Raw genomic sequence first — 24,332 nt, forward strand, 5'->3', positions numbered from 1 at the left:
CCTTGTATTAACGCCCCACGATTCGTGGTTGTGTACACCTGAGAGTCCAAGGATATTTTGAGCTTACGCGCTTGTGTCTACGCTTGACCGGTACTCGCTCTTCTCGTCGCGATCTTAGCTTACTTACGAGGTCAAAGGTTTGACTAAATCAGACTTGCGCTTAAAATAGCGAGTATAAAGATTTACCATACTCTCGCAAGTGGGTTTTTATTGAAACTACTCTTTGTAATAAAACCAGCAGTGGTTTTGTCTAAATCCGCTGTCTTGCCATATATACCACAAACAGAAACCACAGAAGACATCTTTTTGAGAAGGGAAAAAAAAAAAAAAAAAAAAAGAAGCTTCGCTTCTTCATCCTCTGCCTTCTTTCGATTTATTGCCAAACCCTGATCAAGTAAGTCAAATCTTCACGAATACATATGTGTACATTTAATCCAAGAAACTAGGAGGAATCTAAGAAAAAGTGGATAAATCTATAAGTCAAATCTTCTTTAGATCACCTTGACATTAAAGATGTGCATATTGTTTTATAAAATTTGATACAGTTTGTTTGGAATAAGTTTTTGAGGGAGGAGATCATGGGGAGAGGGAAGATAGTTATAAGAAGGATCGATAACTCGACAAGTAGACAAGTGACTTTCTCCAAAAGAAGGAGTGGTTTGCTTAAGAAGGCTAAAGAGTTATCGATCCTTTGTGATGCTGAAGTTGGTGTTATCATTTTCTCTAGCACCGGAAAGCTCTATGACTACGCAAGCAATTCAAGGTAATGAAACCCATATATCTTCTTCATCTATTTTTAGTACAAGTCAATGAAATTAAATATTTTGCATTTGCCTTGCTTGTTAGATTCTTCACGTCTCTTGTTTCGAAGACATGCGTGTATATACGATTGTCACTAATGATAATTTATCATCTTTACATATTAGTTTTTGTTGTTGTTGTTGTTCGTTTTTGTTTTGGTCTAAATATTATTTTCCTTGATAGGATTATATAGCATATGTTTAATCAGAAAGAGCTATTTTGGACGAAAATTTGATGTTTGTTTCTTGGTTCTTTGGAATTGATTTGAATGCAGAATATCACATATATGACCATGTGATGCTATTTGATAAATTTTGAAATGGAAATATTTTGTTTTTGGGTCAAACTTCATTTTTTTTTTTTTTTTGGTTTTCTTCCGTATAATGTAGAACGAAGAAATTTGATAATTAGTATATAAAATTACTTATCCCAATTTATGAATAGGCTAAGCATGTAAACTAATGTAAGTACATAAAGAAAATACATCATCCTTAACTTTTTTTAGAGCAATATACTAATATTACAAACATTTGTATGTACGAACTGCTGTTGTAGCATTTTGAGTGCTGAAACAATATTGGAATTCTAATACTTATCTCCATTACTGTATCTATCGCATATAATATATGAAATCAAAATTCACAAAATACAGTTAGAATTAATATCGAAAAAATTGAGTTAATTATCTTATTGTTGAGTGATTTTTAATATGTTAATGTATTATTAATTACATTGTTTTTCTTTACTTCTTTTCAAACCCGAATAGTATGAAAACTATCATTGAGAGATACAACAAAGTAAAAGAGGAGCAGCATCAACTACTGAATCATGCCTCAGAGATAAAGGTATTTCTATTAAGATTTTCAACTTTTTTTCTTTATATTATAATTTTCGCATTCCTCTTAGGTTTTTCAAATAGAATGATTTATTATTTTTTATAAAGAAAAGTATTTTAAATTAGTAATTTTAAAAAAATTAAATAGCATTATGAAAAAAGTACTAACCAATTCATTTTTGATGTACTAGTTGATGATTTCAAATGAGTAATTGAAAAAAAGATACTTTTAAATTTCTTTATTTTGTCTAAAATATTCCTAATATCATTTTAACTGTTTAGAAGAGACAACTACATAACTCTGATATTTTTTAAACGAAGAAATACAGAATAGTCTCTTCCAAATATAAAATCTAATATTAGTAAAACTATTATTTAGTATTTTTAAAAATTACTTAGAGGCTGTTACCATAATAAATAAATAGTAATAGATACATTTATATAATAACATATATATGTGACACCCAAAAAACATACATATATTTATATGTTATTCGAAATTTTGCTTCTCATACGGTTTGCAAATTGTTATGCCCAAGATTTCACTTTTACGTGGACATGCATTTCTCTTCAATCTCAGTCTCTTTTCCATATAATATATTTTTGTTAGTTTGTTGACACCATATTTTCTTTTGGTATAATTGCGAGTGTGTGTTTACGTACGTTTACACTCTCACGTACGGCATTCACTTACATGCATTCAACTGTGTAAGTTTTTTTTTTATGAGGATGTGCTTTCATAAAAATTTCACACGTACTATATAGAATTCCAAAATTTTAAAGCATTACGAAATTACCTCAACTGTAAACAGAAATTTTTCGTAAATATAAAATTGAATTAAGAGAATGTTAAATTTCTTACAAATGTTTTATATTTTGTTGGATCATATATTATAAATATCTTAAATGAAAGATTTGAAAAATATAAGTAAGCATGAATCAAAATCCGGGAATAAGTTGTTTGGCATAGGGTAATTGGTTAAAAATTTAATTTTACTTTCAAAGTATTTTTCAAAATAAGTTGTATATATACAATGTTTGTATTCAGTTGTAGTTGCCGTAGAAATTAATGCTTAAAATTCATTTTGTAAGAGTTCTATCTATCGCCGAACTTAATTATGAGTAATAATATGACGTTTAATTTGGGCTATGGAGAGTTGTGGTCCACAAATTAGTTAGAAGAAACGACACTGAGCGGTGTTTGGTTTGAGTATTTGGTTTGTTTTCCCAACATTGATGACAATAATTAATAGCACTGAGTGATGAACTGATATTTGTTTTTAGCACAACTACACCAATGCGCGTAAGAACTTTTTTTTACTGAGCTAAAAGGTTTTTGTACGTAAAATTTTACATTTACCTTAGCAATGCAATAATGAAAAAAACACTTTAAAAAATAACAGTAAGGTTATATAAATAATCTTTGAACAATTATATAACCTTTAATTGAACAGTGTGGAATACATGATTTCACCTCACACTAAAACCATGTTTGTTAGTTATCAATGCGGAAATTTAATTTATCCAATAGATTTAGAAAGAAAAAAATCATCTAATTGTTACCGGATATAATTATCTTGCATTTATATTTTGCTTTGCACGCTAAAGTTTTGTTTCAACAGCTTTCAATAAAATAGTGTGAATCTTTGAAACTTTTTTATTTGGTCAACCTAACTTTTCATATTTATGTACATCTAACTGTAAATACATTTACTATTTATTTGAATGAATGTTTTTTCTTTTGGGGTTTATATATGCACATAGTTGTTTGAGGCAAACTAAAAATAGACATTGTTATATGACCACTTTAACATATTCGTCTATATGCACATTTCATTACTTTTCTCTTTGTGTTACTAGTTTTGGCAAAGAGAGGTTGCAAGTTTGCAGCAGCAGCTCCAGTATCTACAGGAATGCCATAGGTAAAGGCTGTCCCATCTAAAAACAAAAAATTTATACCAATTTTAATTTTCAAAAACTATCACAAGAGTCTCTTGTTATAAATAATCATGCGTCACTCTAAATGCATTGCAAGATTTTTGATAATATGAAGGAAACTAGTTGGAGAAGAACTTTCTGGAATGAATGCTAATGACCTACAAAATCTTGAAGACCAGCTAGTAACAAGTCTTAAAGGAGTTCGTCTAAAAAAGGTATGGATTCATTTACTTTTCCAAATTAAGAAACATAGTTTGGACGTTGACTTAAAGTATTTTTCTTTGTGCAGGATCAACTTATGACAAATGAAATCAGAGAACTCAATCGTAAGGTCTGTAAGCTAAAGTAATCTAGATATGCATTCTTTTCTTTGATATTTTTTGTTCATTATCAAACTAACGATGTTCGATTATGTTACAGGGACAAATCATTCAAAAGGAGAATCAAGAGCTACAAAGTATGGTAGATATAATGCGTATGGAAAATATTAAATTGCAAAAGAAGGTGACGAATGCTTTTATTTAGATATAGAAAATATAAAACTCATTTACGTACGTAGAAACATGTATTCATATTAACCTAAACAAACACTTGTTGCGCCAACAGGTTCATGGAGCAATTGAAGGCAATTCAAGTTTAAATCCTATAATCAATGGAACCGAAACATGTGCACCACCGCAACTTCAACTCATACATATACAACCTCCAAAAGAAAAAACAATAAAACTAGGGTAAGCTTTCTCACACAACTCACTTCATTTTGAAACTTATTTAATTAAGCTTATATATAGTTCATAATCTTATTGAATATATATGAATATTTGAATCAGTCTACAACTTTCCTAGCAAAATATGTTGGACAACGAACGATACACAAAGAGGTTGTAGGTCATCTTCATTAACATCCAAGCTGGATCATTTTAATCTTGGTTTGTCATTCTGTTTACTATTTTGGAGTATGTACATGCCATTTCTCTCTTTGTAAAATTACTTGTCTATGTAGATCATAAAATAATGATGTGATGTGTGAGTGCGTAACATACTATATATACATCATTTTATTTTTTGTTTTCTTTTTCAAATTGGATACATTATAAAAACAAAATTCAGTAAAACTGACATTTTATTGTTTATCTAAGGCTAGATTTTAATTCTTATCGAGTTGTATTAGAGAATCACCGTTGGTAATCATCTCAAAGTGAGTTCTTAAATAATATTTTAATATAATAATATTATTTAATTTAAATTTTGTTTGTTTTTAAAATATCAACCACTTGTGATATATAGTGAAAGAGAGGTCTGAAACTGTTTATAAAAATCTAGCCTTTATAGAAATTTAGACAGAGATCTTAAGTTTCTCTCTCCTCACATTTTTCTTATTTTTTTTTTTTTTATTACTTTGACATCCAATAGTGGATAACCAATGAAAATAGTCTTATGATCCTTTACAACACTTAGGGTCTGAATGGTAACAATAGTCAAAGCGGAGCAGATACAGCAAACACAGCGGACAAAACAACATTAAAGCGGTTGGAGCGATCAGAGCGGACGAAGCGGTTGAAGTGGACCCAAAAGGCGGTTTTATGAGCCGAATGGTAAAAGGCAGACAAATTAGACTACTTTTATTCTATTCTAAATATTATTATAATTTAAAAAAAATATTTCCTTAATACAACATAATAAAAAGAGGAAAAATATGAAAAATTACAAACCCAAATATAAAATCAAATACTCTGGTTTTCCCATAACATAGTTGTGATAGTTTATCGGGTGTTCGCCATTTGTTGTCCATCTGCATTCTCTGCTTCATCAAGCTCATATGATGCATTGTCTTGATCCTCAGTTTGAGTTTCTGTAAAATCTTCCACAAAATCTGCATCTGTAAAATTTGAAATTCTAATAAAATTATGAAGACTCATTGTTGCAATAATAATTACTCTCTTTTTGATATCCATATCATATCTCAGAAAATCGGTTAAATTTATCCATTTATTCTTCCATACTCCAAAAGTGCGTTCAATGATAGATCAAAGAGATGCATGTGACCTATTAAACAATTCTTCCTTATTTCTCGGAGGGGGACCAATATAGAACTGTGACATGTGATATCTCACAACTCTATTTCGTGTTCACCTATAAGGAGCTAAAAATCTTTGATTATGAGGATATCCAGAATCAACTACATAATACTTGTGTCTACGTGGTAATGGAACTTCAGAGGCGCCATTTTGTGCAAGTGAAAGGACAGTTGTATCGTGACATGAACCCGGTGCTCCATTCCATACATATGTGAATAACATATTCATATCACAAATTTTCATTATGTTGATGCTTGCATAATCGAGTCTGTTCCAATACATGGCATGTAGCTCATGCTTTATTTTAACACACACATGAGTTCCCTCCATAGCTCCAACAAAACCACTGAAATATGGCCAATACCATCTATCAGCTTGTAGACGCTGTGGAATCCGGTGTAATTGTTGTGTTGTTGGTGTCTTGATGTAATCTGCGGCTAGAAGTTCTATAGCTTGCAACACTTCACCAAAATTTATATTCACGGTTTCTTGGTTTCTTCCAAATCGTAAGCCAACATCTCGTTGAACTTCATTATGTCCGCACACTCGTAGAAACATAGCGATACTCTCTTAAACACTTACATTCAGTGAAGGTTGTAATCCATAATTTTCTTTTAAAATAGTGCATAGTCCTGTGAAGGCAAAAAACGTCATTCTTAATAAATTGTAGACATGCAGCATGGTCATTTTGAATATGATTCCAAAGATTTTGCCACCCTAACCCTCCACCGGTTTGGTATGGTCCGAGGAAGAGATTGAGATGTTGATGCGTTTTTTTGTCCAGAAGTGTTAAATAGTCCAACTGCTCATGGTGTTTGAAACATTTGACCAGTTGGAGAATTATTGAGAAACCCTAGGCTCGGGGATCCTACTCATGGTCTTGCACTACAAGAAATGTAAGTATTAATAGCGCGTCATATCCGCTATGGTAGGATTCCATAGCGCTCTTACGGACGTTGTCTATACGCCCGTTATAAAAAGTATGAGAGTTTTAATAACGTTTTTCCTACCCGCTATATTTAGGTCTATTTAACATAGCGGTTTTAAAGTGCAATATATAAATATATAATAACGCTTTTTCTATGCAATATTAAATTTTATAATAGCATTTTTCCTATGCAATATAAAATTATATAATAACGTTTTACATGTGCAATTTTAAAAGTATAGAATAGCATTTTTATTTAGTAATTAAAATTATGAAAGTATATTATCATTATGCTATTATTTAGTGGTCTTTTATTCAAAATTAAAATTGAGAAAATCTGATAAAACACAAATTTTAAATAGTATCAAAATGTATTACAAAAGACCACTCACAACACAAAAGCAAAAAGGTTGAGCTTCAAAACAACACAATTGTAACAAGTTCTTGCATCACTTTAATTCAATCTTGTCATTAGGCCAAGCAACCGTTGTACCTATAGCATCAACAACACATTCCATTTCAGAATTTGGTCTCCACACTTTAGCATCTCCATTCTTTGACAAATCTACCCAAACCTTGCTAGCATTATGATCTAATGGGATGAAGTGTAGTCGATCATCTGGGTCAGATGAACAAACACGACCTTCTGCAACAATTTCTCCTGAACCGCTGCAATCGAACAAGATACATTTCTTTTGGGAACTTTTGGTGCTACTAGCGCTTTTACTTGTACCCTGGCGGACAAATTGTCAAATACATCCATCAGATATCTAGCAACGTCTTAAAAATGAAGGAAAAACAGAGTAAAAAGATATTAACCTCAGGTGATGATTTTGCTGAAACATCTGCTACTAATGTGTTGGCGTCGAATCCAATCTTATCAAGTGGCCATGCGATGGTCTCATTTAGAACATCACCAAGTACTGCCATATCAATACTTGGCCTCCACAAAAAATGCATCATGATGAATCACCTTGAGAACCTTAACAATTGCAGCATTAGGACCCAGAGTGATATGGTTAACCTTGTCAGTTGGTCAACTGAACAAATTACACCCTCACCAATAATTTCAGTTCCATTCCAAGCAAAGATGTTGCATTTATCATTTGTTTCATCGGATGCCTAGAGTCAATCATATATTAGTTATTATCCATAATGATATGAACAATATAAAATATGATATACTTCGAGAATTTACCTCAGGCTTATGTCCAGTTGTGGAGATGTTGTCTGAAGCCAAAATTACCCTTTCAGCTGGCCAAGGAATTTCAAGTCCGACAGCTTCAGCAATTGTGTAAAGCGTTTTGGTAGGCCTCCATACAAATGCATATGGATTTGTAGCAGTGTGAACAATAATAGCCGCCGCGTCCGGACCGAGTTGAATACGACCAATCCTATAGTTTGGGTCAGACGAGCAGAATTCCCTTCCCCCACAACAACTTCTGGCCCGCACCAAGCCAATATCTTTCACTTAATTCCTCCTTTGTTTGTGATTGAAACATTAGACTGAGCATCGAACTCTGCACCGGATGGCTAAAAAACAGAATTGGTTAATTAACCATTACCCATTATTGGCCATTATCAAAAAACAAGTGTGAAACTTACCCTTCTTCTAGATTGTAAACAACGAACTTCATTTTGCAATTCTTATCTTGCCCAGCATTTCATCTTGTGAAGCCTCAAGCTTCTGAACATGTGCGTCTCTAGCGTTAATATACTCCAGCTTGTTTAGACTAATCCCTCTGCCCATCCCTCTAACTCTTTCATATCTAGCTTTCCCTAAAACTTGACTGATATTGTCTTCCCTTAGGTAACCAAACCCATGACTTCTCCATTGTAAACATAACTCAGATCCTCCACCAAATATATAAAGTCAATTGATCAGACACTCAAATAACTAGCTAACATTACAGAACAACAATATAGAAAAACAGGGAGAAAGGATTCACAATCTTACAATTCAGAAAAAGTCTTCTTCGACAAAAGATGGATAGAATCTGTAAACACAAATTACAAAGGACATTCAGACAAAGAACATTCTGTAAATAACAAGGAAATTCAAACAAACAACGATTTCCAGTTGCAAAACCTAAAATCGATACAAAACCCAGAAATTTTAATCGAATATGGGTTATAACACCTAAACCCAAAAAAACTTATTCGGAAATGGGTTATTAGGAAGAACCCTAAATCGATACAAGAAACAAAGGGATCGACAACAGCTGAGAAATCACGGGGTACCTTAAGAACCGACGAAGAGAAGAAAACGACGGGATCGACAACAGCTGAGAAATCCACACGGTGACGACCACGATGTGCAGTGAGTGAGAGAGAGAGAGAGAGCGAGAGAGACTGAAAGATTTTTTATTAATTTTGCCCTAAGTGTTTTAGTTTTTAGTGTGAGGCCAAAAATTTTAACACGCGGGGAACAAAAAAAATGAAATCCCGGTTAAACATAAGATAACACAAAAAACACTCAGATGCAATTAAAAATAAGTACAGAGTAAAAAAAATCAAAAAAAAATCACACTTTCTAACCACACACACTTTTAATAGCATAACCAATACGCAACCGCTATTAAAAAGTAGTGTCTATCTATTTTACTGCGGAAAACAAAAAAAAAACCTATCTTTTAGTGTTATTAATACTCACATTTCTTGTAGTGTTGGTGTATAACGTATAAAGCCTAACCCTGGAGATCCAAAACATGATCCTAGAGAATATCGTCCAATCCCTATACTCGGAGATCCTACTTGCGATCTTGGAGATGCTCGTTGCTCAACATTTATTGGTGCCAAAAACTGTCGAAACCAATAGTAGGTGGATCAATTGATATACTTTGAGTTCTTTGGCTTGTATGCTTAGACATACTGCCTGTAGATGATGGATAAGATGATCGAGGTGTAGACGATCCACTCGGTGGGCGAGTGGTGCCTATATGTTCACCATGTCTTGTAAATCCTGTTAGAGACTCCATTAACAATATCCAGTAATTACGCCAAAAGAGATCAATTAATAGAAGTTGGAGGCATTTAATGTAGAAATCATTGTATCTTGGAATATCTAATGACTCAAGAATTTCGACCGGCTTTTCAAACTCGGTATAAAGGCACCAGAGCGTAGTCGTTCATAAGTATCCCTTTGAAAGTCTCTAATGGAGGACATTGTCTCTTGGATGGTAGATTCAAAATTTTGCCTTCTACGCTGTGCTCGTGTTCCTATAGGTCCCCTTGACCCAGTTCTTCGACTAGATGATGAGTCAGCTCTTTAATGTTGTCGCCCACTACGATCAGGTATCTGAATTGGTGACTGTGATTCAGTAGCATCATCTGAGAATTCATATGATGGTTGTGAATCATCATAAATGTTCACACGATACGTCTCCTCGTTTTGTTGAGTTTCTGGAACCTCATTTGGCTCTGAACCATCGTCGTTATCATCGTCATGTGACTGTTCATTTCTTATTTCAGCTCTTCTTTGTTGCACAGAATACTGATGCTGCGAACCCACATCTAATACAGCAAAGCAACGAGACTTGGTATCCCAATCTTTTGGTGGTTCTCGATTTAGACGTGCAAGTTTGCTAAACTCCTAAAATCAAAATTTTGTATAAGAATTCTATAAATTTTGAATCTTAATAATTATTAGAAAAAATAAGGACCTGTTCACAATCATTCCACCATCCATCTTCTGCAATAATCTTTCCCGTAATATTATCAACTGAAATTCCATTGTAATGTAGTAGTTGCTTCCAAAGCTTGAACTCTTTCTTCCATTGATCAATTTTATTTTTCATCGTTTCCCATACTAAACTTTCACCGTAGATTTCGTTGAACTTACGAACTATAAATGCTCTACCCGGTTGGCCAGGATCTTTAAACCTATATTGATTCATTCCTAATGCTTCATCGTATAGATTAAGTAGTGTTTTCTCTTCATCAGGAGACCACCAACATTCAGCTCTCTGCATATATATATATATATATATATATCATCAATTCTATTGTGTTGATTTTTAATATTAGATATGTCATATTTTGAAAAATTTTAACTCTAGTTTTTCATTTTATATATATTAACTTAACATATTATTAGACATATGCATCAGTTATTTAATATTATGTCATCAATATTTTAATTTATGAAATTGTAAACTAATTAAATATGAAAATTCACAATAATTAACTCATTTAAAAAAAATTAATATTGAAGCTAGATTTTTTTTTTTTGATCAAAGAGATGTTATCATTTCATTCAAGCAGAAAGTAACATCCATGATAAAGATAGTTTAAGGTACATCACATGGTAAGCTAAATCAAAGTATAGTGCAATAAAAGGACAAAGATAGATAGGGGCATTCGATGTGAAAAGCTTGAGAGCTGTGAACCACCTGCTTAGGAGCAATATGGAACTTGTGAGATCAAGACAAACCGATGCAGACTCCATGAGCAAGGCCAAGGAGTAGTGAGCCACTGTCTTGAGATTTCGAAGACTTGGCGGAGATGAAACTGGCTCGGCTGAGTTGCCAAAGGGTCGAGCAGGGGTGCTAAGGCTCTGATAACCGGTTACTACAAATGTAGTTGTTAGTCCAAGGTTGCTAGAACAGGACTTAAAGAGGTTGTGGTAACCATTCCTCCTTGGAGTGAGGTTCATAATGCCACTAGTCTTCAAGCTAATATGAGGGGACTTCAAAAAGTAGTTGAATATTGGTTTAAAGATCTTTGAGCTTAGGCAAGGTATAGGTAGAGAGTTGGTTGAAGCATCGGTAAACCCCATTCCTTAGAGGTGGGATCATAATGCCAAGCTTCCCCAAATTATCTCCTTCTAGAGGGTCATCCTTAAATGATTCTAGTAACAGGATTCTTAGCAAACTCTTGGACCAATAAAGCAACAGATGCTGATTAAGGTTCACTAGCAGTCTTCGCACTAGCGGTATCCTTAAGCTAAGCAACCATAGTCTAGAAAGGAGAAGAGTGGGATTCAGACTAGACCTAGTTACAAGTTGACACTAGAACAGTTGGGCTAACGGTAATATGTAGGGTAAAGGAACAGGGAGAGCCAGCAATAGAGATAAACCGATTGGTAGATCAACATCAATATCAAAGAGCTGCACTGCAAGCTTCCAAACCAAGCAAAAAAACTGGTCTTGACACAAGGAGGATTCCACCACAACCGAAGCATCTAGGGATTTGATACCGAGTGTAACTCAACTTGACCAAGCAGGATACAAAGATACTAATCGATTTGGTCTAATTATGCAATTAAGGTCATGGGGTCTAAGACAAATCCAGGTCAGGGATGACTTATACTTATAGTTTAACCATCGTAAACTATCTTCCAGGGTTTGAATATAAGATTGGGGAATAGACCTGGGATAGAGGATTACCGAGAGAGAAGCAGAGGCCACCAAGGAGGAGGGTTTCTTCGTCAAGTGGTTCACCGGTGCCGACGTCAATATAGAGCTTCCGTCCAGCTGCAGCCAAGCAAAGTACTTGGTGAGAGGATTTGGATCCGAGGAGCAGTAAGATGTGATAATTGACGGCTTAAGGGGGTGGTGAGATAGACGGAGACCGAGCCTAGGGGGACACTGGAGGATCTCTCGATCAATACCAAAGCAGTGAGGACTCGATGTAAAGGATTCACCGAGGGGAGTAGCCAGGTGCGGAGGCGGAAAGGATGGTTAAAGCTGATGCAACGGCGGAGATGAGATCTGGAATCTCAGCATATCTCCGGGAGGACTGAAACAGAAAGCGAGTAGACTACATAGAAAGAGGAGGCCACAGAGAAGAAAAAGCCAAGACCCAACGACGCCAATCGGATTCGGCGCCGCCGGGGGAGCAGATCTCGGTGGTTCTTTATATATTTTTTTAAAAGAACATGAATGTAACCTAAAACTAATATTGAAGCTAGATATGTCATATTTTTAATAAAAAGTGAAAATTTATTAATCTGTGTTAGTTATATTAATTAAAATATTTTTTGAACCATTAATCAATTATTTGAAAATATTTAAAAAAATTCTGAACTTATAAACTATTGATATATATAAATATTCACAATAGGCTACTAATTGGTAATTTTTTCTACTTAAATAGTTTAAAGCATATATGTATCACAAAATAATCTAACAAGCTTTAAGTTTTCTGAAAACAATTATCAAACAATATTTTTTATAGAAATTTATCTCGATTCGTGTAGAAGGTTGAGTTCCATTGTTTGTATTTCTTCTTCTAGAAGACATCACTATGATGAAGCAAAAAAAATATATTAAATCAATAAGTGAATATATAAGATAAATTTACATGATTTGAATATATATTATTTACCTTGATTAATGCTAGAACCTTTTTTTTATAATGATCAAGCTGAACAAACAATAAAGATTGTTTTGTGTATTTTCTAGTTTGTAGTGAAATTCTGTAGCAAAATATGAGAGTAAATGGTGGAAGCAGTTTGGTTCTTCCCGGTTATAAAGAGAAAATACAAGAAAAAATTAAATTCAAAAGAATTTTTTTTTGATTGGTCAGTCAAAAGGAGACCACTTTGCAGTGGACTCGTCCACTCCTCTTTTGTGCATGAACTGCTTCCAACTGCGGTCCCTCTATTTATCTGTCCACTTTTGCTTTTTCAAATTTTTTATACTTTTTTTTAAGTCTATTTTACTGAGGACAGAAGCTGAATGGTAAACAAAGTGTAGACAAAACCACAAACGGACAAAACCACTCGGTCTGTGGTAACCATTCACGATCTTAGACTATCTACAATGGTTACACATTTACAACACCAACTTTTTTTCTTTTAACACTCCACATCATCTTCTCTCTCTTCCACATCATTATGCAACACATACATAACTTTCACTCTCTACAATAGTTTTGTTAAATAAAAGTACATCACCTTACCCCACCATTTTTATTTCATATTTTTCATTTTTTTATGTTTCTATTTTTTGTGATTACATATTATTAATCACTGTTCATATCAAACTAAAATTAAGTAGTAAATATTAAATATTTATAAAATAATTTTTGTTTTAATAATTTTTGTTTTTTTATATATTATTTTTTAATTTTTTACAAATAATAAAACGAGAAATAAAAATAATCATTACTAAAACACATACAATGAACATAAATTTAAAATGCAATACAATAAGCACACAACAAGTAAGGAAACACTCATAACTTAATCAGTACAATAATCTCAACTCACAAACTTGAAAATCTTATTCACCACGGAATATTCCGAATTGTGCCTAGATGTGTTTGACTAAATATTCTTACAATTTGTGATGTACATTTGAATCACGCAACTTGGATCTAGCACGCACATGAATTGCAAATACGGGTAGCACTTCGGTCAAGAATGGTTGTTGTGTACTCGACTCACTTGCCTCAGATTGATCATAATCAGTCCAATGTTGAGCATATGTATCTCGTTCATCCTCAACAATCATATCATGCAATATGATACACGACCTCATAATGATAGCAAAATCGGTTATATCCCACATGCGAGATGGTTCGCGAATGATTTTAAATCGAACCTGCAACACTCCAGATTCACGTTCGATGTCCTTCCTACATGCCTCCTGGCGTTGTGCAAATAACTTGTCTGGTTCACTTTGAGGTAGCCTAATCGATTTGACAAAAGTATGATAAGAAGGATAGATACCATCAATATGATAATAAGCCATATTATATGCACGTTGGTTCACGAAGAAATTCACTCTTGGAGTATTTCCTTGTTCAACATCATCAAACACCGGTGAATGGTCCAGAACGTTTATATCGTTCAATGTGACTGGACATCCAAAAAAAGCATGCCAGATCCATATATCATGAGACGCAACTACTTCAAGAATAACAGTGGTGGTTCCCTTATCTCCTCTAGTAAATTGACCTTCCCACGCTGTAGGACAATTTTTTCATTCCCAGTGCATGCAATCAATACTCCCAATCATCCCTGGAAACCCTCGCATCTCACTAACACGTAAAATTCTCTGGAGGTCATCTTGAGTTGGGGCTCTGAGATCTTCGCAAGCACTTTAAAGCAGTAGTACCTCTAATTTTGATGTATTCATCCACCGTGTCAGCTGCCACACCATATGCTAACATTCGCATGGTCGTAGTCCATTTTGCTAATGGAGATATACCTTCTTTCTTGGCTGCGTCAGATCGTTGGGTGAAGTTGTTGTCGCTGCTTGATAGGACTCTAACGATCCGACGGAAAATATGTTTTCGCATCCAGAATCGCCAACGAAACATTGCATCGTCATATGTAGGTTCATTGGCAAAGTAGTCGTCAATTAGTCTTTGATTTGCTGATGCATAGTCTCTTTTGATGTAGTTTCTCTTGCTACGAGGTGGATAGTCTTCCTCTATTTTGTTTCGACGCTCCATAAACCGGTTGATGATATACCTTTCTTCAATTTCGGACTGCCTCTTGTAAGCTTCAATATCAAAAGGATATTCTGATGGATCCATTATGATTTTTTAGTAAGGTGAGATTTATGGTATTGGTACATCAATGGAAGAATGAGTTCCAATTTATAGAAAAATGGAACCAACGAATTGAATGGTTGGAGCCTTGGATTCGAATTGAGTGGTTCAAACCAAAAGTCACAGATAAGATAAGACTCTCTTTTTTTAAAGCTGAAAATCACGGATAAGATTATTAAAGCATAATATGACAATACAAATTATTAAAGGAGAAAGTGGCAAACACACGTTATTAAAGCATAATATGACAATACAAATTATTAAAGGAGAAAGTGACAAACACAAGTTATTAAAGCATGAAGTGACAAAATATAGATAACCACTTGACAATAATTAATTTCCATATAGATCTTGGCTCAATTTCTGCAACAGCTCTTTGCTCTTGTCTTCGATATTCTCCTTTTCAGTTAGCTTGATAAACATCTTCATCTTTTTAGCCTCAGTCTTTTCTTTAATCAATTAGTTTGCCTCATTTTGCATCATAGCTATTTTGTCCAACCGATCCAACTCTTGTGCCTTGAATTGTTTAAATTCATTCCACTCTTCGTTGACCACTTCTAAGGTTGCGCCTTTACCTTTCTTTTTAGCCTTTTTCTTAGCAGCATCTCTTCCCATTGGACGTGCACTAGATCCTACAGAGTTTGAGTCACTAGCATCACTCTCATGGGCTCTTTTAGATCCACTGCTTCCAGAACCAGTATTTCCTTCTACCTGACTACCATAACGTGGTTGATCACGTATAACAAGCCATTCTTTTATATATTTGAAACATCCTTTACCAGAACTTGAATATAATTCATGCACTTTCGCCAATACATCATCCTCCCACCACCTGCCTTGTTGCATACGTTTAGAGTTATCATAAGCGCCAATCCATTTGTTCACGCTTTTGTTCACGCTTCTCCATCACGCGGAGGATCAAATGAACAATGTTCATTACAATATTCAGCAATTTTACCCCAATATGACTTACCTTTTTGGTTTTTGCCAATAATGTTGGCTGTCCCAAATTTAATCCACCCACTTAACCAAATTTTGCTCAGTGGTCCATTTGGGACTTCTCCGACGAGCAGGAGTTGAATCCTCTGCATCTGGAATGGCTTCATGAATACCGATAATACCACCAAGAGCCATTTGTGTAGAAAACTCAGAAAAATCAGTTGCTCCAACATTCAAATTAGTTTCATTACCCGTTGGAGTAGAAGAATAAGGGGGTGCTTGAGATGGATAAGACATCATCGATCCATGATATAGACGATAGTTTGGAACAGCTGACAACATGAAGAAATTTGGTGGATAACCATAATTTGGGTGTTGGGTTGGTTGGGAGATTGATTTTGAAACTGATAATTGTTGGGATTTGGGTAGTTGAAAGAGTAATTAGAAGAATTTTTGATGTTAAAAGGGTTATTGTTTGGATCCATTTAGATAAAAGGATATTTAAAGCTAAAACAAAAGTTTATTGGAGACTATACTTTTTTTATTTTTCATCTAAGGACGGTTTTTTTTATGTGCCCAAATTAAATGAAAGTAGTCAATTTATAAAGACTACAAAAATTATAAATTTTTTATGTGCCCAAATTAAATTAAAGTAGTCAATTTATAAAGACTAAAAAAATTATAAATTTTGATATATTTATTTATAAACCTTATGAAATAATTGAAATTATATAATTGAGATGAAAAAAAAATATAGAAATCAAAGCAACCAATCAAAATACAACACTTGTCACACTTATCTTCTTCCTTTACTTTCAGAGTGTTGATATTTATCAACACAAAATTTGCCACATCAGTTACTTTTGATTTACCACAAATCATTGTAGTGGAAATATTTTTTTCAACAGTTGTAATATAGTTTACAACAAACCATTGTAACTAGTCTTAGTGATGTGATTTGTTTGATTGTTTCTGAAAGTTTGAATTCCTCTTGATAAATTGCTCATGAATATAATAGGGAGTGCAACCTACACGAACTATAAACAAAACCAAAATTGGACTTGGTTTAAGGTCAGTTTATAAGCTTTCCGTAGTTAGAAATTTTGAAAGTAAAAAAAAATCAAAAAAAAATTCATACTTTGTGCAAAAAGACACATTTTGAATATTTTAAATATTGAAACTCTCATGAATCAAAATGGTCTCTATAAAGATCATAAAAATCACAAGATAAAAATTTGATTTGATGAAAATGACAAATTTAAACTAAATTTCATTGTTTCTGAAAATGTTAATTTATCTCGATAAATTGCTCATGAATATAATAGGGAGTGAAACCTACACGAACAATAAATGAAACCAAAATTGGACGTGGTTTGAGATCAGTTTTTAAGTTTTCCGTAATGAAAAATTTTGAAAGTTAAAAAAATAAAAAAAAAATCCCTACTATGTACAAAAAGACATTTTGAATATCTTAGATATTGAAACACTCATGAATTAAAATGGTCTTTTTAAAAATTACAAAAATCACGAGATGAAAAATTGATTTGATGAAAATGATAAATTTAAACTAAATTTCTAAGCTAATTCATCTGCAAATTTGAAATTTAAGTAATTTATATTTTATACTAAAACTCTTAATTATTTAAAGATTTGTGAAATACTTTTTTTCCGCCGACATCACGGTGAGGGAGGGGGCCAGATAATAGAGATGATGGGGGGGGGGGGGGGGGATATTAAATTATTAATGAGAAATGGTTTTTTAGAACTGATTATTTTTTTCTGTTACAAATTATTTTGTTTTTTCTGGTGAGAACTTTATATTTATTTATGTTATTAGACAAAACCGAATAAAGTATTAATTTGTGAATGAAATCAGTGAAATGATTGAATGCATGTTTCATCTTATCCCTCATGGATATAAAAAAAATATCAGAGACGGTGTCGCCCATAGGTACTGCGTGTGCACCATCAGTTGGGAATTCTTTATATTAACTTTTTGATTCTTTCTTCCTAAACAATTCAGCGGCTCCCACAGAAAATTACTCTCATCCCTACCAATCTTTATTTTTATTTTTTTTGCATGTCTATCTGTTCCCACAACAATTTATTTAATAAATTGACCCATACATCATGCACTCTTGACTCTCCAAGCAAGCTTATCCAGTTATATTCTTGATTGTTTAAAGATCTTCTTATCCATCGATCAATGGCACCATCGGCTGCAATGCTCATACTCTCACATCCCCTAATTAGCCACAAAGCAACAAATCAGTATCCGTCGTCTCCCGCCGTCAAGTCGACACGTGTCTCCGGTATTCTTTTGCATTGGAAGGCGTCGGACGGTGAGGATCGTTCCACAGTTGGTCTCCGGCTCTTTGGTGATCAATATACACTAGAGAAGCGTTTCCAAGAGGCTCTTGAACTTAGCTGCTGGTAATTTGTACAAGATCTTGTAATCTTCTTTTTTTTTTTTTTTTTTCTTTCTTGGAAATGGAAGTTATGTAAAAATTTGATGTGGATTATGTATAATTAAAGGTAATTATGGAAAAATCAAACGACAACACTTATCTCAAATTGCATCTGGATGACCACGGTTACGGTTATCACTGTTACGGTTAATTAACCACCGGTTACAGTTAGAAATTTTGTTTAACCTTAACCATAACCGTTTAATAAACGGTTAAACAGTTACAGTTAAATACGGTTCCGGTTGAAACGGTTACGGTAATATATGGTTACAGTTATTTGATAATATAATATGGTTGATATTATTTGATGATATAATATAATTGATATTATTTATTTATAATTAATATGTTCTTTTAGTGTATTCATATTTCTTCATATCATATGATTCATATTAAATAAAAAATTATTATTATATTTTATTATCTTTTTGAAATGGTTACGGTTAATAAATTACGGTTTAACTATGCGGTTAACCAACGGTTTTGATATGGTTACGGTTAATTAACAGCTATGGTTAATATAATTTAACCATATATTTACGGTTAACAGTTACGGTTTTAAACCATTTATACAGTTACAGTCTGGTTATGGTTTGGATACGATCTGGTTACATTCCGAAATACGGTTACGGTTTAATTTTGGTCATACCTACGTGTAGCTTAGGAATGGTGAAAGACTCCTTAAACTTATTAAGACAACGAAGGCTACAATAAAACCCAATGGTGAGCAAAACAGAGCATGTGGAGGCAATATCCAAACCCAATCGGATTGACAAAGAGATTCATCTACAAACAAAAACCAAACCAAACCGAATTATTAATATTATTTTAATAATTTAGTTACCTAAAAAATCGAAAACCCATAAAAAAAACTTATAAAACCTCTATAAATTTATAATATGGGAAACACAATATTTTCTTAATTTATAAAATTATTAATTTATCGATATATTGATAGCTATCAATATATAGAGAGATTTGCCCAATTTTCTATTTTTTAAAAAAATCTATTTAAAATAAGGTTTTTTAATAGTTAATAACAAAAATTTTCTTACACATATATATTGATATTTTTACAATTTTTAGTATTAATTGTAGTTTTTTGTAATTAATTAATAGGTGTAGTTTGACTGTGGATGGAGTACTTATTAGTTTGAGGAATATTAAAAAAAAAAAGCAAATTTGAGGAATAGTCAAAGTCTAGTCTTGACAAGATCCAAGATCCACGACCCAAGATCCGAGATATACCCACCCTGATCGATCAGACGACCCGATTCGTTCATCTCTTTCTGAAGTCCTCACATTTCAATTCCTAAGTTCAGATCGTTGAGCAATCAATAATGGAGTCGTCGGAGGTCGAAGTGGTGCCTCTAGATTCAAACTCTCACCAAAGCCCTCCGGAGTCACCAACCATCACCGACGTATTCTCCGCCTCTGCTTACGGCGATCTCCACCAACTCAAGCGTTTCGTCGAACAAGATGGCTCTTCTGTTTCTATTCCCGATCCTAATGGCTACTACGCTCTTCAATGGGCTGCGCTCAACAATTCTCTCCACGTTGCTCGATATATCATGGAGGTACCGAGTTTTTTAAACTTAATTTTGAACTAGGATTCAACCAATATCGCGATTGAACTAGGTCTGTAGTGTTTCCAGTGTAGTGATGGATTTGTGATTTTGACATATTTGCAGCACGGTGGTGATGTTAATTCAGCTGATAATATACAGCAGACGCCATTGCATTGGGCTGCTGTTAAAGGTTGCATTGATGTTACAGACCTTTTACTGCAAAATGGAGCTCGAATTGAAGCTGCTGATGTCAATGGTTTCAGGGTATATCTTCTTTATTTTCATCCTTCAGTTTCTGTTTCCATGCTTAGTAATGTCATGCCGAATAGGTCACTCTAGTTACTACCGTTTGCTCATACAGTCACACCGACCACGAATAAAATTTTATTGTAAGCTATTCACTATCTTACAACATGTTTTCTGTGCAGGCAGTTCATGTTGCTGCACAATATGGACAGACAGCTTTCTTGAATCATATTATTGTGGACTACGCAGCTGATTATAATGCATTAGATAACGAAGGGAGGAGTCCACTCCATTGGTATGAGTACTGAAGAATGCTTCTAGTGTGTATATTGCCTTTAGCATTGCTCAGTTTATGCATGGAGTAGTTCTGGACATGATGTTTTTCCCCTTAGCATTGAGTTCTCAGTGGCTTTCTAAAGTTATTTCTCACTACTTGCCCATCACAGATGTTAGGAATTTGTTTTTCGGCTGCTTTGTAAACATCTAGTTTGAGTGTTTTGATGTTAGCCTTACAGAAAAATAATGATTTTTGCACATTATTTCTGTTCATAGAATCGAACATGTCAAAGACTTGATGTATTTTTTTCCATTGTATTTTGAGTATGTCTGATCATTGTTTACTTGCACTTGGTAGTTGGTACGCTGTTACTTGTCATTTGACAATTTAAGAAAGACTTTATATTTTTCCTTGTTTGTATGACTCAGGGCTGCTTACAATGGATTCACAGATACAGTCCGGTTACTTCTCTTCCGAGATGCATGTCAAAATAGACAAGATAACACAGGCAAATTGAAAACTCTCAATACTTTATTTTAACAGTATCTACTTGTCTGCTCTAAAATTAGTAAAGAATGGCTTTAAAACGGAAATTTTCCTCTACCTTATGATGTGTAAAGATAAGTGCAAAAATAAATATGACTTCCTGAACTCCATGCTTTGAGTGCTGGTAAATTTCTATATGTAGGGACTGTTATAGAATCCCGGACTGTTTTTTGACTCGCTAAAAGTGTAGAATGCTGATGCCCTGATGTATACTTTATCTCATTTTCAGAGATACAGAATTCTTACATTAGTCACTTTACTTGTCAGGCTGCACTCCTTTGCACTGGGCTGTAATTAAGGAAAATGTTGAGGCTTGTTCTCTGTTAGTTCATGCTGGAACCAAGGAGGAACTGACATTGAAAGATAATACAGGATCCACGCCACTTAAGCTTGCATCTGATAAAGGTCACAGGCAGCTCGCTCTTTTCCTTGTACGTAATTGTTTAGTGTTTCTTGCTACCCTTCTAACATCCTTAAAAGGAAGACATCTTGATTGTTCAGAATAAGGTTTTTGAAATTTGATTAACGAACCTCGCATTTTCTTGCTGATTTGCTCCTTGATACAAATTCTCCCTCTTATTTCATTTCCGTCACCATTAGTTGGACGGATATAGCTTGATAAGGTTATTAAGAAAATGTTTCAATCAATATAGCCTTTTAAAATTCTGTATTTACATAAATATGAAATAGCAATCGCATTCAACATATGAGAGTTTGATGTACCTATGGTTATAAGTGTACAGTTATTATATAAGCCTCAACGTTGTGATGTTTGCTTTTTCTTATGCAGCTTTGACTCAGATTGCGATACTATGCGTAACTGAATTGACTCTGACCTTCGGATATAGTGGAGCATCATTGTGATATAATTGTTTCCACTGTCTGTTTTAGGTCACACTTTAGTGCTCTCAGTATGATGGCTGTCTGGTTAGGGCCATAGTAGGTTTTAGAGTTCACAGTAAGAGAGATAGCTTGTTAAATTGTGGTACTGTTGTTCAAAGTTGTTTGCAGGGCTATTTGTTATGTTCTAACTGTTTCCATTTGATAGGTTGTGTTTCCTGAGAATCCAATTTCTGATATTTTTCAGTCGAAGGCAATGCGAACTCATAATAATAGTTTTGTGGACAAGATCTTCTGTGGAAAATTGGGAGAGAGTAGCTATGCTCCTATGTTGTTCAGCTTAATAGTCATTCTTATGGTCCTCTTCAGCACATCCATTATTTCAGGTGAATAATCCATACAACAAAGTAGTGTGTGTTGAGTATCTTACTAATGAATTATATATTTTAGTCCTGAAATTTTGCGTTTATGTGTAGCTTCTAATCTCCCAAAGATAACTGCTATGGTTGGTTTGTGGGCATGTTTCGGTCTTTCATGTGGCGTTTGCGCACTGATAACTTTCTATCGTGTTAGCAGGTATCCTTATTAGTTATCTTCAATGTTATCTGAAATTTTTGAACATGTGTATTTCTGTTTGGTGTAGTTATTTAATGAGTTGCGAGATATAGCATTACTTCTTCATTAAGAAATGAGGAGGTAGACATATGATTCTGTAACTACTTGTGACTCTGAGAGACGTGTTTGTGGTGTATTGGTCTTGGAGTGATAAATCAGTCATCTGTTTTGTACAGCAAAGATCCTGGGTACGTTAAAAGAACCAATAAAGCTGACAGCCAACACACTGCCCATGTAAGTTAAACTTCCTTCTCATGTTTCCCATGGTTAGAGAAATGTAAACATTCTGATTGAACTGTTGATCTGATCAACTGTTTTAGCAGTTTGGCATGCATTCTATATTCGGTTTATGCATACACATACCAAATCAGTATCAGTATGCAGTTGTTCAAGCCTCTCGTCTTAAACATGCTAATTTATGCCTGATTTAAGCACACACCAATTGTAAATCAATCGAACAGTATAGGTGTTCTTCTGAAAAGTTTTTTTTCACATATTATCTTCTGATGGTTTCAGGACCCTTTGATTGGTATCAATTTCAACAGCCCCTCATGGAAAGGAAACTGGTCCCAGCTCTGCCCTACTTGCAAGGTTCTTCCTCAGAAACCCGTTTTTTAATGTGAAACCCAACATTTTTTTTTCTTTTTCTGACCAGAGTTATCACACTTTCCTCAGATAATTAGACCAGTGCGATCTAAACACTGCCCCACATGTAAGCGCTGCGTTGAGCAGTTTGACCATCACTGCCCCTGGATTTCCAACTGTGTTGGTAAGGTAAGAGTTCTTTGCATGGCGAATCTCTCTCACTTTTTGTTATGGAAATTATTTGGCAATATCTCACTTGTGACATGAAAGCACCCTGTTATGCATATATTTCGGTTAACGATTATTCATCTCGCAGAAGAATAAACGCGACTTCTTAGTCTTTGTGATCATGGGAGCTTTGACATCATTCGTTGGTGGTACAACTGCTGTTCAAAGTATGTGACTGAAACAACTCTCCCTAGAAATCCTACCATTATATTTTGCTAATTATAAAGCATCTATTTCTGCTACAGGATTATGGAGAGGTATCCCACAGATACACCCCAGAGAATCATGGATTCAACATATAGTCATTGAACATTACGATGCTGCCGTGTTTCTCTTTTTCGACTTACTCATTTTCATTGCAACAATGACGTTGACAATCACACAGGCTTATATGGTCCGGAAATCTCAACTGAAGTAAAGAATATGCTCTCCTTCCCCCTGTGCAAATGATTGTATAACAGTTATTGTTGTCTGCTGCAGATAACTCGGAATATTACAACCAACGAATTATGGAACGCTAAAAGATTCAGTTATTTGCGGGGACCTGACGGAAGATTCTACAACCCTTATAACCACGGCTGGCGAAGAAACTGCACCGATTTTTTGGTTCATGGCTACACCAGGGACGACGAAGTTGCCCCGTCTTCAATTCTCTGAAGTTACATCTATTCATCTCATTGTTGCATGCGCAAACCATCTGATTCAATTTACTGTGTATAGATATCTCCTCTTTGATTCATATGTTGCAAAGGGTGTGCAAGTTTATTCTCCTTTTCTTCAAATCTTACACTGTAATATTTTTTGCTTTATGACTTGCCAGTTTCACCAAAACGCTACTCAACCCATTTAATCTTGGATTCTCTTTGTTAGGCTTTTAACAACGCAATGTTTTAAGGTATAACCAAACCAGATTAGTTTCCAAATTCCAAGTAACATTC

At 34.2% G+C, this 24,332-nt stretch overlaps 4 protein-coding genes and 2 pseudogenes across 10 annotated transcripts; 3 read left to right on the top strand and 3 right to left on the bottom strand.

Annotated features, from left to right (window-relative positions):
• The first annotated feature begins 277 nt into the window (after positions 1-277).
• Positions 278-4,689, top strand: LOC104792875 (MADS-box transcription factor ANR1-like). Of its 2 annotated transcripts, none has more exons than XM_087459679.1 (9): positions 278-394; positions 561-763; positions 1,568-1,646; positions 3,497-3,558; positions 3,690-3,789; positions 3,864-3,905; positions 3,995-4,078; positions 4,181-4,305; positions 4,405-4,689. In XM_087459679.1, the coding sequence occupies exons 2-9, from the start codon at positions 579-581 to the stop codon at positions 4,418-4,420; spliced, it is 693 nt and encodes a 230-aa protein (XP_087315805.1). In that variant the 5' UTR covers positions 278-394; positions 561-578; the 3' UTR covers positions 4,421-4,689. The 2 variants fall into 2 exon arrangements, with proteins under 2 accessions (XP_087315805.1, XP_087315803.1); XM_087459677.1 differs by having other exon boundaries at positions 301-394; positions 546-763.
• Positions 4,690-5,337: 648 nt separating this feature from the next.
• LOC147949977 (uncharacterized) lies at positions 5,338-6,210 on the bottom strand. The gene is made up of 2 exons (XM_087511667.1): positions 5,775-6,210; positions 5,338-5,453 (listed from the first exon to the last, which is right to left on the bottom strand). The coding sequence occupies exons 1-2, from the start codon at positions 6,208-6,210 to the stop codon at positions 5,338-5,340; spliced, it is 552 nt and encodes a 183-aa protein (XP_087367793.1).
• Positions 6,211-13,747: 7,537 nt separating this feature from the next.
• Positions 13,748-15,089, bottom strand: LOC109125094 (uncharacterized; annotated as a pseudogene).
• A 354-nt stretch (positions 15,090-15,443) lies between these two features.
• Positions 15,444-16,506, bottom strand: LOC147949978 (uncharacterized; annotated as a pseudogene).
• Positions 16,507-18,108: 1,602 nt separating this feature from the next.
• Positions 18,109-18,595, top strand: LOC109125873 (uncharacterized). Its single transcript, XM_019228599.2, has one exon. The coding sequence runs from the start codon at positions 18,228-18,230 to the stop codon at positions 18,456-18,458; it is 231 nt and encodes a 76-aa protein (XP_019084144.1). The 5' UTR covers positions 18,109-18,227; the 3' UTR covers positions 18,459-18,595.
• Positions 18,596-19,626: 1,031 nt separating this feature from the next.
• On the top strand, positions 19,627-24,225 carry LOC104792895 (putative protein S-acyltransferase 23). Of its 6 annotated transcripts, none has more exons than XM_087459684.1 (13): positions 19,627-20,066; positions 20,181-20,321; positions 20,486-20,598; positions 21,009-21,088; positions 21,394-21,557; positions 22,175-22,352; positions 22,443-22,542; positions 22,758-22,815; positions 23,098-23,172; positions 23,257-23,355; positions 23,483-23,561; positions 23,640-23,788; positions 23,875-24,225. In XM_087459684.1, the coding sequence occupies exons 1-13, from the start codon at positions 19,830-19,832 to the stop codon at positions 24,049-24,051; spliced, it is 1,650 nt and encodes a 549-aa protein (XP_087315810.1). In that variant the 5' UTR covers positions 19,627-19,829; the 3' UTR covers positions 24,052-24,225. The 6 variants fall into 6 exon arrangements, 5 of the variants coding, with proteins under 5 accessions (XP_087315810.1, XP_087315813.1, XP_087315818.1 ...); XM_087459687.1 differs by having other exon boundaries at positions 22,214-22,352; XM_087459692.1 differs by having other exon boundaries at positions 19,767-20,066; positions 21,394-21,531; positions 22,214-22,352.
• The last annotated feature ends 107 nt before the right edge of the window (positions 24,226-24,332 follow it).

The sequence above is a fragment of the Camelina sativa genome, chromosome 1 (genome assembly GCF_030686135.1).
Source record: "Camelina sativa cultivar CO46 ecotype springtype chromosome 1, ASM3068613v1".
Lineage (NCBI taxonomy): Eukaryota > Viridiplantae > Streptophyta > Magnoliopsida > Brassicales > Brassicaceae > Camelina > Camelina sativa.